This window comes from Nuphar pumila, chromosome 9 (genome assembly GCF_984573655.1).
Source record: "Nuphar pumila chromosome 9, dmNupPumi1.hap1.1, whole genome shotgun sequence".
Classification (NCBI taxonomy): Eukaryota; Viridiplantae; Streptophyta; class Magnoliopsida; order Nymphaeales; family Nymphaeaceae; genus Nuphar; species Nuphar pumila.
This window is the reverse complement of record NC_143257.1, coordinates 114,756,142-114,773,506: the sequence shown is the minus strand read 5'-3', so window position 1 is coordinate 114,773,506 and position 17,365 is coordinate 114,756,142. Positions and strand designations below refer to the sequence as shown.

General features: G+C 36.5%; 1 protein-coding gene across 1 annotated transcript; it reads right to left on the bottom strand.

The window, feature by feature from the left end:
* Positions 1–273: 273 nt before the first annotated feature.
* LOC149828951 (AUGMIN subunit 5-like) lies at positions 274–7,003 on the bottom strand. Its single transcript, XM_090017181.1, has 4 exons — positions 6,531–7,003; positions 4,910–5,452; positions 709–778; positions 274–405 (listed from the first exon to the last, which is right to left on the bottom strand). The coding sequence occupies exons 1-4, from the start codon at positions 7,001–7,003 to the stop codon at positions 274–276; spliced, it is 1,218 nt and encodes a 405-aa protein (XP_089873307.1).
* Positions 7,004–17,365: the final 10,362 nt, after the last annotated feature.

Here is a 17,365-nt window from a genome sequence, read left to right as displayed (position 1 = left end):
GCCCTTACTACACATTAAAGATGCTGACTACCCAACCAGTGTGCTCATAAAACTCAGCATTATTCCAACAACAAATTCACTTGTTCATAACAGAAGCAGTCCAAGACATATCAAGTGGCAGATATGCATCTTGCTGACCAGGTCTGGCATTGCTGCTAGCATATCAATCAAGCATAAGCTCCTCTAGCAGTGAAAAATCACTAAATGATAAGTTGATAACTGTCACTAGGTAGATTATAATAAGAGAGTGATCATTGGGCATAAAGGAGCTGCTCATAGCAACTCGTTGTCATAAAAGACCATCTGAATCTGTTTAACATGATTCAGCCAGGCTGCCACATTTTGGCCATCTACACTTATCCAATCAACAACAGTTGCAGCTGGTTGATCCCACCACTCGTCAACCTGCACAAGTTATGGACACAACGATACACATCAGTGCATGTTAAGACACCCAAAACAGTTCAACTTTTAGGATAAATAGAAGTACAAAAAATATGGTAAATTAATTATTGAAATGATTGCTTTAAAATCCAATTTCAGATTGGAAAACTTTAGCATTGGTTCACAAGATTTGACCATGATGCCTGGATAATTCAGTCCATCAGATATACCAAATGTACAGCTACAGAAGATGGAGTCCTGTTGAACACTCACATCAGGAATGTCTAAGTTGATAGTTTCGCATGGAAACAGTCAAAAGTGCACAGACAAAGCAGAAGTACAACCTATTTCAATAGGACTCTGCAACTTAGTCCCACAAATGTAGATCTTTAACCTGAATTTGTCATAAGAATTAAATAACCATCAGATTCGCGTGTAATACGCAAGTACCAAGTTATCCACTAAAATCACCACATTATGTCTGATGCTGAGGACTTGTATCCCTTTCCAGACAAAATGATTACAGAAATTTTCATTGTTATTTATATTAATAAGCACACTTACTTGGTATCTACCAAGGTTGCCAAACTAAGAAGCGGAAGTGGGAAACGATACGGGAAGCGGAAGCGAGAAGCGAGGCATTTTGAAATTTATAGGAAGCGGGAAGCGATCTATCAATTTGAAAGCGAAATATAAATAAAAAATAAAGCCATATTGTAACTGAATAGGAATTGAACAAGAAGCAAATAATACCTAAAATAAAATTGATTATTCTTATATTTCATGATTTTTCAGTAAAAGAGTTAAATTTTGTTAAAATCTAACAATGATGGTTACCAATTTAGAGAAAGTACGTGGGAAGTGAGTGAAAGTGTTGGAGGAAATACATGAAAAATATGAAAAGAAACGTGAGAAAAACATATAGGAAACATATACCATGTGTGTGGGAAGCATAGAAGCAGTGTGGGGGAATCCAGATTCCCATGAAGTTTCGGAAGCGAGGAGTATCGTGCTTTCAAAGCGAGTTTTCGGGAAGCGTGCTTCCCACCTACCTAAGAAGCTTCTGGTAACTCTGGTATTTACTATTACTATGAAATATTATGTTAATTATGTTTAATGTATGTAATGAATGTCAGACATTTGTGTTTGTGTTTGCACCCATGTGGTTAAGTGCAGATATTGGGTCTCAAAACAAAGCTACTTAAGAGCTCGGTGGAGATGATCCTTAGTGATTGTGCAAGGTCGTTTGCACTTAGGCCAATTATTATTTGGTTTAGATATATGGTAACACAGTCAGAGACTAATTTGTGACCTTGGCAACATATAATGCAGATATTAAATCACTCAATCTTGAAACAACTCCATGAACAACTGGTGAATATAATAGAACCGTACTGGTTAGGTTAGTTGTAATCCTATCCTTGTGGAACTATGAGGAGGTGGTTATACTTGCAATATATTATGTAAACTATGTTAGGGACTCAAAACCACATGATTGTTTGTCCCATTGGCATGCCATGGGAGATGACTGGTATGCACAAGTATTCACTTGTATAAAGTAGTGAATAGCCTGGGTTAAAAGATGTTGGGAGGTTCTGTTAATGGGAGACAATGAATCCACTTTCTTTTTTTCAGTAGTCTCATTCCAAGTTACCATTTATATAATAAAAAAGGATTTACACAATGGAAAGCAGGATCATCTTTTCCTGGATATTAGATTCTTCTGGAATTTAGTAGCAGTTCTTGGTGTGACATTAACTGAAATGAAAATTTTGCAGCCATTTCACTTGTAGATCCCTTAGTGAGTCTTCACACAGACATCTATATCAATTTCAGCCAAAAATTTGAGATGTGTTACCACCATTTGACATGATACCGTCATTGAAGCACATTTTCACTAGCATATCTTGATCTCCCTTTGAACCTTCATGAAGTTTTCTTCTTATGGCTTTCTCTCAGCTGACCCTGATGGAAATCAAATCACATTACAAGAGAAGGCAAGCATCTCAACAATAATTTTCCTCAAAAGAAAAGGACTGTCATTGTTCATACTTCTTGTCTGATTGCTTAATTGTTTTGCTCAGCTTCTCCCTCCGTGTACAGCTGGCTGCCTATTGAGTCCTCGTTGTAAACTGCACCCAGCCGACAGGCTGGGGTGCTGCTCCAGCCCAGCCGACTCGGTCGGCTGGGCCTAACAGTCACCACACAGGCCCATCCGGGCCTGTGGGCAAACTGTCAAGGCATGGCGGCCACTCGGCTGGGCTGCCAATCAGCCCAAACCATGAATATCTGTTAACCACTTTTTTTTTCTTTAACATGTGTGTGTGCATGCTTTCCCTCATGCACGTGTGATTCAAGACACCTATTCCAAAGAAAAAAGAAACATACACATAAACATATTTATACTGATTACTAATCCGATGATCATAAAAAAAAAATTCAGAATGTTTCCTTAAATCCATGCAACACGTTTTCATCTAATCATGAATAACCATGGGATTTCATAACTTAATAATACATGTATTTAAAGGGTGTGAAACAACAACCGATTCATGTGGACAACATGCATACATATTCATATTTACGAATGCATGCAAACAACATTGATTCCACATCTTTTATATGTAGCTAAGTTAATCTACAACATGACCCATCCATAGAAATCGACATTCATCAAAGAGGGTTTTAAAAGAACAACTCCTAACATCAATAAAAATTCTGTCATAACATGTACAGAATTTTTATTTCATAGAAAAGGTGATAGAATAAAAAATACAGCCATGGAAGAAGATCCATGAATCATCCTCCATGGGTTTTTGCGAAAACAAACACCTAAACGTTTTTCCATGAATTTTCCATCCAAGAAATTGCATAGAATCGAACCGACATTCGATTTCTCACTTGGATACAAAAGAGAAGACCCATACCTTTGCAAAAATTAAGAGAACAAGGAAAACCACCGGTGAAAAATATTGAACGGCTGGAGAAGAGGGATCCTCCTTCTTCTTCCTCTCTTTTCCTTTCTCTCTTTCTATCTTTATCTTTTCTTTCTCCTTTTTTTTTCTCTTAATTAGAGTGAGAGGGAGGTGACGTCCCCCCCCCCCTTCTCCAGCCCTCTCTAAATGGGCTGGAGGAGTAGAGTTTCCAAATTTTTTGAAACTCCCTTCTCTTGTTTCCAAATTTTTAAAACTCCTCTATGTTGACTTTTTTTTTAAAACTTTCCATTTTTTTAAAAGTCCTTTCTTAATCCTTCTTAAGTCTTCTTAGGTAAGTATAAGGACTCTTTTAAGAAGTCCAAATCAACCCTAAATTAAAATTTTGGAATTAATAAATTTTAATTAAATAATTATTTATTTAATAATTAATTAAATATTTTCGAATTTCCAAAGTTGGTTTAATTACTTTAAGAGTCTTCTTAACCCCAACTAACTTTAATTTAAAGCTTTAAAATGAATTTAAAACTAAGTTTTTATTGGACATGGATTTGTGTCTGGATCTGAATCCAAAATCCAAATCCATATCCATATCCAAAACAAAAATTGGATCATGATCTGGATTAAATCCAGATTAAAATGGATCTTGAATAAGATCCAAATCCATAATAATTAGGATCAAATGCATTGAATCCAATCCGATCCAACTTTGGATCCAGTTCAACAAACTGCTCAATTTTTGAAAAAAATGCGATTTTCGGGCCAACCAGAACTCGAATTCAGAAAAGTAAAATATCGTTGCGCTCAAAATTCTGAGAAAATCTAATGGCATATTACACAAATACCAAATTCTAAATTTTGCCTGAAAATAACTCGAATTTTACTCGAATTTCGCTTGAATTTAAAGGTCGAAAATAAAACTCTTTCTTACGCTTCGATTGGCTCGTTTAGGCCTTGACAATGAAACCTGGGCTAAGCCCAGATTCCAAAGCATCGGCTTAATATCGAGGTTCAAACGATTTTTCTCCCGGACTTAGCCAAATTTTTGACAAAATCATAAAATGACTAATTGTGAAAATACGCGACATTACATTATGTAACCTTTTCATGTAGGTACTGTTAAAGGATTAGTTTGTTATATGATTTACTTTACATATTAAATGATTTTGGACCCTCTTAATTCTCTCTTTTTTGCTGCAAATATGAAAAGATAAATGTATCATAATTTCAAGGGAATTTTGTTATGTCTTAATTTAGCAAAGCTTAAATACTAACTTATGAAAGATATAGCAGAATTTGCAAGCAACAAGCAAAGCCCTTCCAATTATTTGTCAGATCAACTTAAATGAACTATTTTCTAACTAGTACAAAAGCTCATCATGTTAAAATTCATAGTCACCATTAGGAAAAAATATATATATCAAAGACAAGAACCGATGAAAAGATCATGCTTAGCAATTGACAAGATGCAAGTTTGTATCAATAGATGTAGGGTGATGTATGTGACAGAATGCAGGGGTATGATTAATGAGAAGGAATTGAAGTATAAAATACTGAAGAGAAACACAAAATTCTAGCGAAAAATAGCAGACCTTAACAATTCTGCGTCTGCCCTGATGTCAATCTTTTCTGTTTCTTTATTTATGAGGGTTTTCATCCTTGAAGTATATGAAGTCATTGCCTGGAGAAGTTGAATCGGACTTTTCAGTTCATGCAACACAACAGTCCTAATGTTGTCAGGTATTTCCCCATCAAAATCCATGCTCAAATTGGCAGCCTCCAGCTGGGGATTTGTGTGAATGCCTGTGCCCTCATAAGCTGGGAAAACATTGTGGATCTTTTCAACCATATGAGCTGAAAGAGTTTCACATGCCTTTCGTACGTTTTTCTCTCGAGCCGTTTCAATAAGAATGAGATCATCAGTGGATTTGTTGCCCTTAATGGTGGAGTAGACTACAGCTTTCTCACTGTCAGCATGTATGCCATCAACAGCATCCTGAGTAGTAGATGACCTGATTCGCTGTGCATCCTTTGTCTGCTCAACATACCGCTGAATGTGCTTGTGGTATTCTGTGAATATCTTGATAGCATCTTCACACTGTTGATCATAGGTTTCCAACATTACCTGCTTGTTCCTGAAAGAGAAGAAGGATGTTCTCAGGTAGATAAGAACCACAATCTGCTCGCTTTAAAGATTTAAACTTTTTCAACCACACTGGTGTGTTTAAACGCACCCGTGTATCCAGATAAATTGAAGTAGAGTGTCTATCAGGTCAGAGCTGCCTCTGACAGTAATCCATCAGAGAGATCTCTGATGCCATTCATCCATGTGATGAACAGAATCCAAAACACCATGGCTGAACTCAGCATCTCCTAGATGGGTCCCACGTTTTTTTCCAGAGCCATTGATGCTCTAGATGAACGGCATCTAGAGTTTGCCAAATGAACAGCTGAAAACACAGTTCAGCCATGGTTTTGGATGTCATTCATCCCATGGATGAATGGCATCAGAGTGACCTCCCTCTGACGGCAACGCGTCAGAGGCAGCTCTAACCTGGTAGTCATTGAAATAATTGAAGCATGGCGCTTTGTTTTCCCAATAAAATTTTCCCACTTATGCTATTTATCCAGATAAAATGGTGCATAAAAAGAGTCTAAAAGGAAAGCTCCCAACTTCAAAATTGATAATGCTAGCAATCGAGTTCCATTCAAACAATTCAGTCTTATATGCACTAAAATATGCTTAACTTCATCAAGAATCCATTTCGCTTCAATTCACCAATTTGGTATCCGTGCAAAGAGTCCCATCAACCCACATTCTCCATTTACAGGATTAGGAAAAGAAAAACAATCAAATTTTGTTCTTTCAACTAATTCATAATCTGGCGAATACATGAATTCCAAGTCAATCAGAAAATCAAATATGTCGAATCTCATCAAGAACCCATTTTTGCTTCAATTCACCAATTTGGTGTCTCAGCAAAGGATATCATCAACCCACATTTACGATTTACACTATTAAGAAAAAAATGTAATTAAAATGCGGGTTTCTAACAGTTTTACGTGAAAGAAAGTTACAAGAATTCAAAAAAAATCCTCAGATAGATTTGTGGAACGAGAAAAGAAGAAGGGAAACAAGAAACAACATTTCCAGAAAAAGCCGGTGCAGAGATTAACCGAAAAAAGAGAGCAAGAAAGAGGTTTCCAACCGACCTGTACCCCGCCCTCTCGTCGAGCATCCGCTTCCTCTCAGCCTCCTCCCTCGCGACCTCGAGCATCCGGGCACGGACATCCTTCCGCTGCCTCCGCACGATGTGTCGCAGCCTCTCCAACTCCTCCTCCGCCAGCTCCCTCTCCCTCAGCGCCCTCTCCCGGCTCTCCCTCCCGCTCTCCAGCCCCGTCCCCGACCTGGCCCGCCTGCCCCTGCTCCTCCCTTCCTCGGTCCTCGCCGCATCTTCGCCTCCGCCGTTTCCGTGGACGAGTATGTTCCTGCAGATGTTGCGCACCGTCTTCTCCGACTTCACCCGCCTGAGGAGGAAGCTCCAGACGGGGATAATGTTCCCGCGGCAGATCTTCTGCAGGTTTTCCGGTGCGGGCAGGGGCGCAAGGTAGCGGTAGCACATCTCCTTCTCGAGCCACTCCAGGATGGCCTCCGGCGTCGGCGAGGGCCCGCCGGGGCCCTGCATCTTACCAGATCCGGCCACGATCTAACCCTAACAAACAGAGAGACAGTGATGCTGAGAGGATCGTTCGATAGAGCAGGAAGAACTCTGCCCCTAATTTCTCTCTCTCTCTCTCTCTCTCTCTGAGAAACGGAACGGGAAACGCGAACCGTGGGAATGTCGCTGCTGGTAGTGCTCGAGTTCAAAACTCAGGCGCGGGAAATACAAGCATTTGCTGAGTCTAGACTCATAAGTGGCTGACATGGCCCAGAGGCTCGAGCCTTGGCGTACACATCACTAAGAAATGAGACCAGCCGCTTATGGTTGGGCTAGGTTCAGCTCGTAAAGAGCTTTTGTTCGAACAAGTGACTTATGTGACGAAGACATGTAGACACGAGGACACATGACGCTGGTTCGACCCATAGGTTCAGATTTTTTTTTTGAAAAATAGAACATGGGGACAAAAAAATCAATTCTATAATCAATAAAAAACTAATTTTTGATATTTTAATATTAAAAATAAATTTTTTATTAAAATAAACCTTAAAACATAAAAAATAGTACAGAAATATTAGAATATTGTGTATACGTGTCAGGGTCCGTGTCCACGTGTCCGAATGTGTCACTAGGGACATACCACCAAAGTGGCGCTTCCATGTGACATATTCAACACACTGCACGCGGACAACCATTCTTAGGCTTTTGTATAAACTCCTTAGCTAGTAAAACATATGTCAGGTTGAAGTGTTTGGCATGCAAGCAATAAACAAATCTTTTGCCGCATTAACAAATCAGGTGATTTGACAAAACACAATTTTTTGTGTTTTGGATTCACCACCATCCATTGTGAAGGATGACATCAGCACTTTTGGTGTGTCCCATTGTTTGTGGAATAAATGATGGTGACTGAGGTGATGACAGTGATTTAAAAACACAAAAAATTGTGTTTTTGTCTGTCAAATCATCTGATCTGTCCACCACAGAGGGATGGCAATGGATCTGGGAAAGCAGGGCCCTGCCTCACCCCGTTTGGATAGGTGATGAAAGGCATGAAACGGGGATGGAGGCCGGGATGAAGGATGGAGGCGGGGATAGACTTACGCTTTTCTCCGCCCCGCTCCGTCCCTATCTCGATCCCCACCCCATCCTTAATTCTTCTAAGGGATGACAATAGATCGGGGGAAACGGGCCCCCGCCGTGCCTCACCCCCATTTGGATTGGGGATGGAGGCGGGGATGAAGGTTCAAATTTTGAGATGGGGCGGGGCTGGAGACCTTGTCCCCCACCCCGGTTCATTGCCATCCCTACATAGAAACAACATTTATTTATTAAATGAACCAGTTTGGAATTGTCTCAGCATATTTAAAGTTTAATTTTTAGAAGTTTTATTCCAACAAAAATGATTCTACTGCATTGCAAAAATAACATGTTTCCTTAAATTTCTTGAAATTTCAGATACCCATATGTTGTCTAAAATCATAACTACTATTATTTTTATGACCCTTTTAGCCTTCACAACTATCATTTTTGTTGCGAATTTCTTTCATATAAGATTTTTCTCTTTCTACTCGAAACGCCTTAGTTGCTGCCATTGTCAGAGCTGCCACCTCAGCTGACGCTTAATCCCCATCACCCTGTCAAAAAACAGTATCTGGTGAATTCCTTGGTGGTGCGGGTATGACGAATTTCACTGCGACTAAAAGAGCCACCACTTAACGGCAAAGAATAGCCTAGGTTTTCTGATGAAAACTCGAACCTTAAAACCTCACAAATATCTGAGTTACTGTACATTAAAAATTTATCAAATTCGCATAAAATAAGTGGAAGCAAACTTTCTTTTAAACTCGAATCGACAAACATATTTGAGTTACCTTGCATAAAAAATCTATGATTTTTTTTAATTCAAACTGACAAACCTCATAAATACTTAAGTTACCTCACATAAATAATTTATGAAATTCGCATAAAATAAGTGTGAGATAACTTTCTTTTAAACTCTTAAATCCCTAGACAATCATAAATACCTGAGTTACTTCGTATAAAAAAATCTTATATTGGCATGAAAAAATTATAAAACTTCTTTTAAACTTGAACCAACAAACTATGCAAATACCTGAGTTATTTCATATTAAAAAATATAATAACATCACATAAAAAATCTATGATATTTTTTTCAAACTTGAACTTTAATCAAACAACGCAAATACCTGAGTTATTTTGCATAAAAAATATAATAACTTCACATAAAAAATCTATGATTTTTTTTTTAACTCGAACCGACAAACCTCGTAAATACTTGAGTTACCTCGCATAAAAAATGTATGAAATTTGCATAAAATAAGTGCAAGCGATTTTTTTTTAAACTCAAACTTTCAAACATCGCAAATACTTAAGTTACTTCGCATATAAAATTCCTAAATTCGGATAAAAATCTATGAAAATTCTTTTAAACTCGAATCGAGAAACTACACAATATCTGAGTTACTTTGCATAAAAAATAAAATAACATCACATAAAAAATCTATGAAATATCTTTCAAATTTTAAAATGTGTGCCTTTTTACTGCAATTGAGATGTTGGTACCGGGTCTGAATCAGGGTTATAAAGCTTAGGGTTATTTTCGACCCGGTACCAGCATCTCAAAATTTTTGCTTCTTTTTAAGAACAAAATATAGGGTTCTTCGTGGTCCTTAACCTGTAGTCTCCAAAATTCCCTCCGCACAATTTTTGAGTTTTTTTTTTATCTCTGACAAAAATTTTGGTGATTTCAACGAGGCTACGACATTCTTCCTATCGACTTCTCTTGTTAGATTAAAATATGAGTTTTTTGTGATCCCCAACTTGTGGACCGCAAAATCCCCTTTGTACATATAGTTTAAGGTTTTTTTTTTTAATGAATATAATATGTTTGCTTTGAAGATGCTTTATTGTATAAAAAATTAATATTTTTGCTTCTTTAAAGGTGCTTGTCCATTATTATATAATTTTTTTCAGTGTATGTGTAATGGGGCTTGGGTTGACCATGCACAAGATATTAATATGGGTAGTTGGGTTTGCACCATGGTTGTTGTATGTATTCTATTCTCAATAGATGTTGTATATTACATGTGGTTGGTGTAGGTAGTTAAGATGACTTCAGTATATGCTAAAATGCACTATCGTGTCACTGATGATTGTAGTTGGAGATCTTTAGTGGTCCCTAAAAATATTAGTTTCAATGAATTAGTGGCTAGGTTGTTTAAAAAAACAAGACAAAGTGAAGAGTTCATGAGCCTTCAATATACATATTTGTTGTTCATAGGTGATGAACCAGACCGAGTAGATATTTTTTATGACAATGATGTACAAGGGATGTTATTTAGTGGCGATGTCTACTTAGTGGTTTGCATAGTGCAACAAAAAGTATTTGGAAGGGATATAGAACAATCTATTGAGGCCAGTGTGTTGTTGAACATCAAATTGTCCCAAGTAGTGAATGATGTTGATGAACCAAACATGCAACTGTCCCAAATAATAAATGATAGTAATGTTGTATAAGTGAAGAACATGCAGTTGCCCGAACCGATTAGGAATATAGATACTAGACCTACAGACAATGAAAAACTTAGAGTAATAATTGAGGGTATGCATTAACAAAATATCATTAGAGAGGATGTGGAACTACATGGGCACCCTGCTTCTAGTGATCTGCATCCCAACAATGATGCACAAATAACATGTGGGAAGCCCAAACATTGGTACGTTATGTGAGTTGTAAGAGCATTTATTGGGCTTTAGAATTGTTTTAGGTTTATACGCTAATGTTTAGGGTTTACTAGGTTTTTGATCGATGAGCTCTCTTTCGCAGAAGAGCAATTGACAATCTTTGATGCGAAGGCATCTTAATTGTACGAACAACTGCATAAGAAAATACTTAACGATTGTAAATAATTTTATTGGCTATCAACAGAGTCCAACGATCGAGAGGTTGCTATTGGCAAAAGGTTTAATGATGTAGAGCATTGCCGTGAATTTTTGAAAGATTATATGATTAAGAACAACTATAAAACAAAATTCAAAAAGAGCTGCAACGATAAAATATTTTTTGTATGCACACAAAAGAGCCTAGAGACTAAGATTGATTGCACCTAGAGGATCCACTGCACAAAAGTGTGGGGAGCAACGTTCTTTCAAGTGAATAAGTATCAAAGCAAGCATACATGTGGTGGATCATTGGGCAACCTAATAGCGAAAAATATGCCTTCCAAGTGGGTTTCACATGTTATTCACGGACGATTGCATGAAAACTCGAAGATGACTCCAAGATAAATCATGAAAGGCATAAGTCGCAAGGAAGGTGTGGAACTTAGTTATAAACAAACATGTCATGGATGAGAAGTAGGTAGGGTGGAGATATATGGTTCATTCGAAGACCCCTTCAGGTTACTTTTTGCCTATTGCCATTATTTAAAGATGATTAATTGGGGATCGAGGGTAGTCATTAAGACCGATACACAAAATCAATTTATATACATGTTCCTATCTTTTCGTTCATGCATCGATGGGTTTATTAAGGGATGCCCTCTAGTTCTTCTACTAGATGACACCTTTCTAAAAAGAAAATGCATAAGTACATTGTTGTTGGTCCATAGTATTGATCTTTGTGGTCAAATGTTTCTGGTTGCCTTTGTAGTTGTGGATAGGGAGTTAAAGGATTCATGGACATGGTTTTTTTTACATGTAAAACAATAATTGGATCGCTACAATGTTGAGAACCCCAGAGCCAAACAACAATTAACAGTCATCTCAGATAAGCACCTTGGGTAAGAAGAAAAGATGGATAACAAACAAGGATATTGTGTCATTCAAGTACATTATCTGCGGTGAGCTTGACTACAATAGGTGAAAGTACATTAAATCATACATCTATTCTTTAGTTGATTGTGCCATCTATATTCGTTAGTTTTTTGTTTAATGAATTTTGTTTCTTTGTATTTATGTAGTCTTTGTTAATGAACAACTCCAATATCTTATGTGTTGTATGTATATCTTAGGTAATTCACAATGAGTACAAGGAGGGCAAAAGAGAAAGAAAGACATGGCAGATGTCAACTCTACCAAGCCCTATTCCCAGCGTCAATTGTTGTGCTCGAGGTACATGCTGCGTAGGATATGTAGGAGACTAGCAGGGATCTAAAAGAATTTGATTTTGATGAAGAAACTTGGATGCGAAATGTTGTAAGTGTGAAGTTTACATGTTTGTTTGTTTGTTCTCTTGTATGTGTACTCATTCAAATATAATATGCATGCACCACATATGTAGCATTTAACATGATCCATAAAAAGGCTTCAAGTAAAACACAGTCGTCTCATGAAAAAGGAAGAAAATATGTCAAAGACGATTTAAATTACTCCTTATTTCTTTGTGAGTAAGCACAACCTTTTATTTCTGTTATATTACTATTAAAAAACAAAAATTTGTATGTGTTGACTGGTCACATCAATTGCTCATAACTCCTGGGCATGAAGAGGGGGCAATTACATGCTTGGACAATGAATCTGTGCTTTATATTTGGTTTGAAGCTGACAAGGTATCTATTTATAACATTGTTGCATAAGTACCAAACTTAAATTTTGGGTGCCCAAGTTATTTTTTAATCTTGATTTATTTTGCAGCTCTTATTTCCTTCCAACTGGAACATCAATTATTGGGTTCTTTGGTAAATGGACCTAAAGGCGAAGGACTTTACATTGTACAATTCACTTCACACCACAACGTGAGCAGATGATAACGTCATCAGCATAATAAGTTACCGTTATCTAGTTAATAATAATAAGATTGCTTTCTTGTACTCAGTAGGTTTAATATTTTATTGCAGAGTCATTTTTTTACAGGATATATGGGCTATGATTGTTTCACCAATTGAACGATCACACTTGCGAATGATATCCCTTGGCAAGATAATGAGTAAGTACTTTGCTTATATGTTTGTTAATTTAATTAATTAATTTTACATGTTGACTTGAATTATGATTATTACAAGAAATATTGTATTTTTTTGTGTTTGCCTACATGTCACTCTTGGGGCAGGGAACATGAGAGAATTTCACCCAGGTATGTGTGTAAATGCTCTTATTTGTGATGAATATTGGAAGGCTGGTAGTTGTAACTAACATAAACCCTTTTGTCAGGCTGATATAATAGACAACAGAAAACAAATGATCACTTACTACAAGCAAGTTAAAGTAGCCGAAGCACAAAAGACAACGGCCAAAGCTGAAAAGGTAGTGGTTGAAGTGAAAAAGGCAGTTGGAACCACAATAGCACGACCAACAATATTTACGTAGTTTGTCAGTTTGAGTTTTCATAAAATTTTTATGCCAATTTAGGATTCTTTTATGCAAAGTAACTTAGGTATTTGCGATGTTTGGAGGTTCGAGAGTTTGAAAGAAAGTTTCCTCGCACTTATTTTATGCAAATTTCATAAATTATTTATGCGAGGTAACTCAAGTATTTGCGAGGTTTGTCAATTCAAGTTAAAAAAAAAAATAGATTTTTTATGCAATGTTATTATATTTTTATGTGAGGTAACTCAAGTATTTGTGAGGTTTATCGGTTTGAGTTAAAAAAAAATCATTGATTTTTTATGTGACGTTATTTCTTTTTTTCATGTAAGGTAACTCAATTATTTACAACTTTATTTCAATGATTTACAAAATAATCAAAAATAGAAAACACTGCCCTAGATCCCTCAATCGTGCTTGTAGCTACTCGTTCAACTTAGCGTAGTTTTCTATGATCGCAGCTTGATGTTGTATAATGACTGAAGACATTGCAACAAGTGTTTCTTTCAGCACACTGATTTCAGCCTCCTTTGCAACATGTGTATCTTTCAGTTTCTTGATCTTTGCCAGCATAAGAGCCAATTGAGTATCTATTTCACTTGCATTTTTCAGAGGGATACTCCTCATTCTCCTCCTCCTCAGCTCTCCTTTCAGAGGAATTGCCTAAATCATGATGAGAAGCTACGTCTTCGTCATCACCAGCAAGTACCATGAAGGAGAAGCAAATGTCTTGGTTGCCCTCGCACCAGCCTATAAGTTCTAATTGGAATAGGGTGGGGTAATCCTTTGACTTATTCTTGATTGTTATCAGGATAATTTTGCTAACTGCACTAAAGCGATCGGTTCGTTGCTGAATTAGCCAAATTGCGAGACCACTCGATTGGCCATTTGATGCTCCACTGCATTCATGTTGTGAAACCAACTGTCTTTTCTCACCATAGCCTTTGCTTGCACAGTGACATCCCAATTCTCCTCCTCACTCACATTTTTATAGGGGCATCACTTTACCTACATAATAAAGTTTTATTCATGGTTAGTCTTATATTGCATTACTTAAAAACACATATGACATTTTAATAAAAAATATACTTACATCTACCTTGGTTAGCTTTTATAATTTATTGAAGTACTGGTCATAACCCATATGATAATCAGACTTCCTTCGATGAGGTGCATCTTCATTGATATTCTGTCTCCATATTGTGAGACATAAAAATTCATGGACAACCGGACCTCTTAGAGACCCTCCAACAGATAGGTATGCCTATAACCAAACCTATAGGGATGAATACAAGGATTAACATATTACAACATAGTAAATTACAAAAAAATATAAAATGCAACTAAAGCTTCAAAAATGCATAACATCAAGCATTTCTTTCATGTCCTTCGGGAGAGCTTGGAACCTTAGTTGTGCTTGGAACCAATTGAAGTGGTGCATGCGGATGCCATTAGCTTGTGACTCATTTTCAGGAGCATCAGACCTTCTTTTCCTCTTCGAGGAAATCCTTGGAGCTTGAACTTTCTTTTCAACATCTTCCCCTTCCTGCGATGTAAATAGCCCTTGCTGAGTTGCCTTCTTACCTTGTTGAGCAACGTCTTCCTATTGCACAACTGCCTCTAATCCTGGCTGAGAAGCATTTGGCCATTGTGCAACTTGGTCCTCCTCTTGATGAGGTTTATCCTCTACTCTTCTATCATCCACATTTTCAACAAGGGGAGAAGGCAGCTCAGCTACATGTCTAGAATTTGAGTGAGCGCATGGCTCAAACAAATGCTCTTTCACTGAGTCCCCCTCCCCCTACCCTTCTTTAGATGCTTCAGGAATATGATACATCATTGTGACAACAACCCCTTCATCCATTTTTTTGGCTAGTGTTTGCAGCTGCTTCTTCCAAAGTGACAAAAATTTTAACTTGTATTTTCTATGATAAACGTCTAAAAACCTTTGTTTCTACCACAGTCGAGGCAAAGACGGTAATGGAGTAGCCCCTTCTCTCCAAGTTTTAAGACGTTCACATACTTCACGATACAATAAAAAAAGGATGACAAAATTCATGGACACAAGATTCTCAGTTGCTATAACGTTGAAAAAGGTCATCGGAATGCCGAAAATAGCTGCTGAATTATTTTGGGGACCACAAAGAAAACAAAGATTATGCAAGAATAGTACTAGAATGTGAACCCTAGAATATGTGATGACTTGGTTGCTACTATTTATATAACACAAAGCAGCCCAAGAGTCTATTCGAGTTTAAAAGACAATTCACATACTTCTTATGCAAATTGCCTATATTTTTTTTGTGGGAAGTAAGTCAGGTATTTATGTTGTTTAGAGGTTTGAGTTTAAAAGAAAGTTTGCTTGCAAATATTTTATGCGAATTTAGTATTTTTTTATGCGAGGTAACTCAACTATTTACGAGGTTTGGAGGTTCAGGTTTAAAAGAAATTTCATAGTTTTTTTATGCGCATTTTGAATTTTTTATGCAAAGTAACTAAGGTATTTACACAGTTTGAAGGTTTGAGTTAAAAAAAAAATCATAGTTTTTTTATGCGACATTATTACATTTTTTATGCGAAGTAACTCAAGTATTTGCGGAGTTTGTCGATTAGAGTTTAAAAGAAATTTTATAAAATTTTTATGCCAATTTAGGATTTTTTTATGTGAAGTAACTCATGTATTTGCGATGTTTGGAGGTTTGAGAGTTAAAAAAAAAAATCCTTTGCACTTATTTTATATGAATTTCGTATATTGTTTATGCGAGGTAACTTAAGTATTTGCGAGGTTTGTTGGTTTGAGTTAGAAATTTTTTTATAGATTTTTTATGTGACATTATTACATTTTTATACGAGCTAATGTAAGTATTTACAAGGTTTGTTAGTTTGAGTTAAAAAAAAATCACAATTTTTTTATGTGACGTTATTATATTTTTTATGTGAGGTAACTCAAGTATTTATGATGTTTGTCAGTTTGAGTTTAAAAGAAAGTCAACTTGCACTTATTATATGCGAGTTTGGTAAATTTTTAATGCGCGGTAACTTAGGTATTTGCAAAGTTTTGGGGTTCAAGTTTTCATTAGAAAACACAGACCATTCTCCACTGCCAAGTGGTGGCTTCTCCAATCGTGGCAGAATCTACCATACCTACACCACCAGGGGATCCCTTGAAGACTGGTTTTGATAGGGTGATGAAGATTAAGCATCGGTTGAGGCAGCGACTAAGGCGTTTATAGTGGAGACAGAGAAAATTTGTATATGAAAAAAATTTGCACCAGAAATAATAGGTGCGAAGGCTAAAAATGTCCTAAAAATAACAATATTTGCAATTTTGAACAGTAAACAAATTTATGAAATTTCAAGGTCTTTCAGAAAACATATCATTTTTGTCATATAATACAATCATTTTTCATTATTTTTGGTTAATCAGGGTTGGCCAGGTGATTAAGGTCTGCTTGGCTTACTGCAAGAATGAGCTGAGCTTAAATACCATATGTTCAGATTGTTTAAGTAGTTTACGGGTCCTACACATGTCTGCCTAAGGGTTGGATCTAAGTTGGAAAAAAGTAGGCCTAGATTCTCAATGTCACAAAACTCATCCTCTTAAAAAGTCTAATTTTTTCTACAAAATATCTTGAAAAGGTGGCATGCATAAAAAATATGACATGTACAAAACATATAAATATATTATAAACAAGAAAAATAAGGCCATTACAAAGAGGGTTTTTTGTTGATGAGGGAACATCTCGTAAATTATGGATTTTTCTTAAGAAATATGAGAAAATATCATCATATGTGAAACTTGGAATATATAAAAAAAAATTGTATTGCCCTTAAAAAATGGCACATTTTTCTGAAATACCTAAAAATTTGTTGAAATCATCCCCATGCTTAAATTTGTTGATTCTCGACTTTTTGAAAATATTTTTACCATTTGCACAAGCGAACCTACTGATGTTCATGTGAGATATTTATGTTGTCTGAAAGTCGCAACATCTCAATAACAAGGAGATTCACATGAAAAAATTGTGGACCTGATAAAATTCGCATAAAAAGTTTACGCAC

Coding starts and splice junctions, on each gene's coding strand:
- LOC149828951 (XM_090017181.1), bottom strand. CDS start 7,003: ATGCAGGGCCCCGGCGGGCCCTCGCCGACGCCGGAGGCCATCCTGGAG. Junction 779..4,909: donor GCAGACGCAGAATTGTTAAG/GTCTGCTATTTT, acceptor TGACAAATTCAG/GTTAAAGATCTACATTTGTG. Junction 406..708: donor GTTGTACTTCTGCTTTGTCT/GTGCACTTTTGA, acceptor TAACTTGTGCAG/GTTGACGAGTGGTGGGATCA.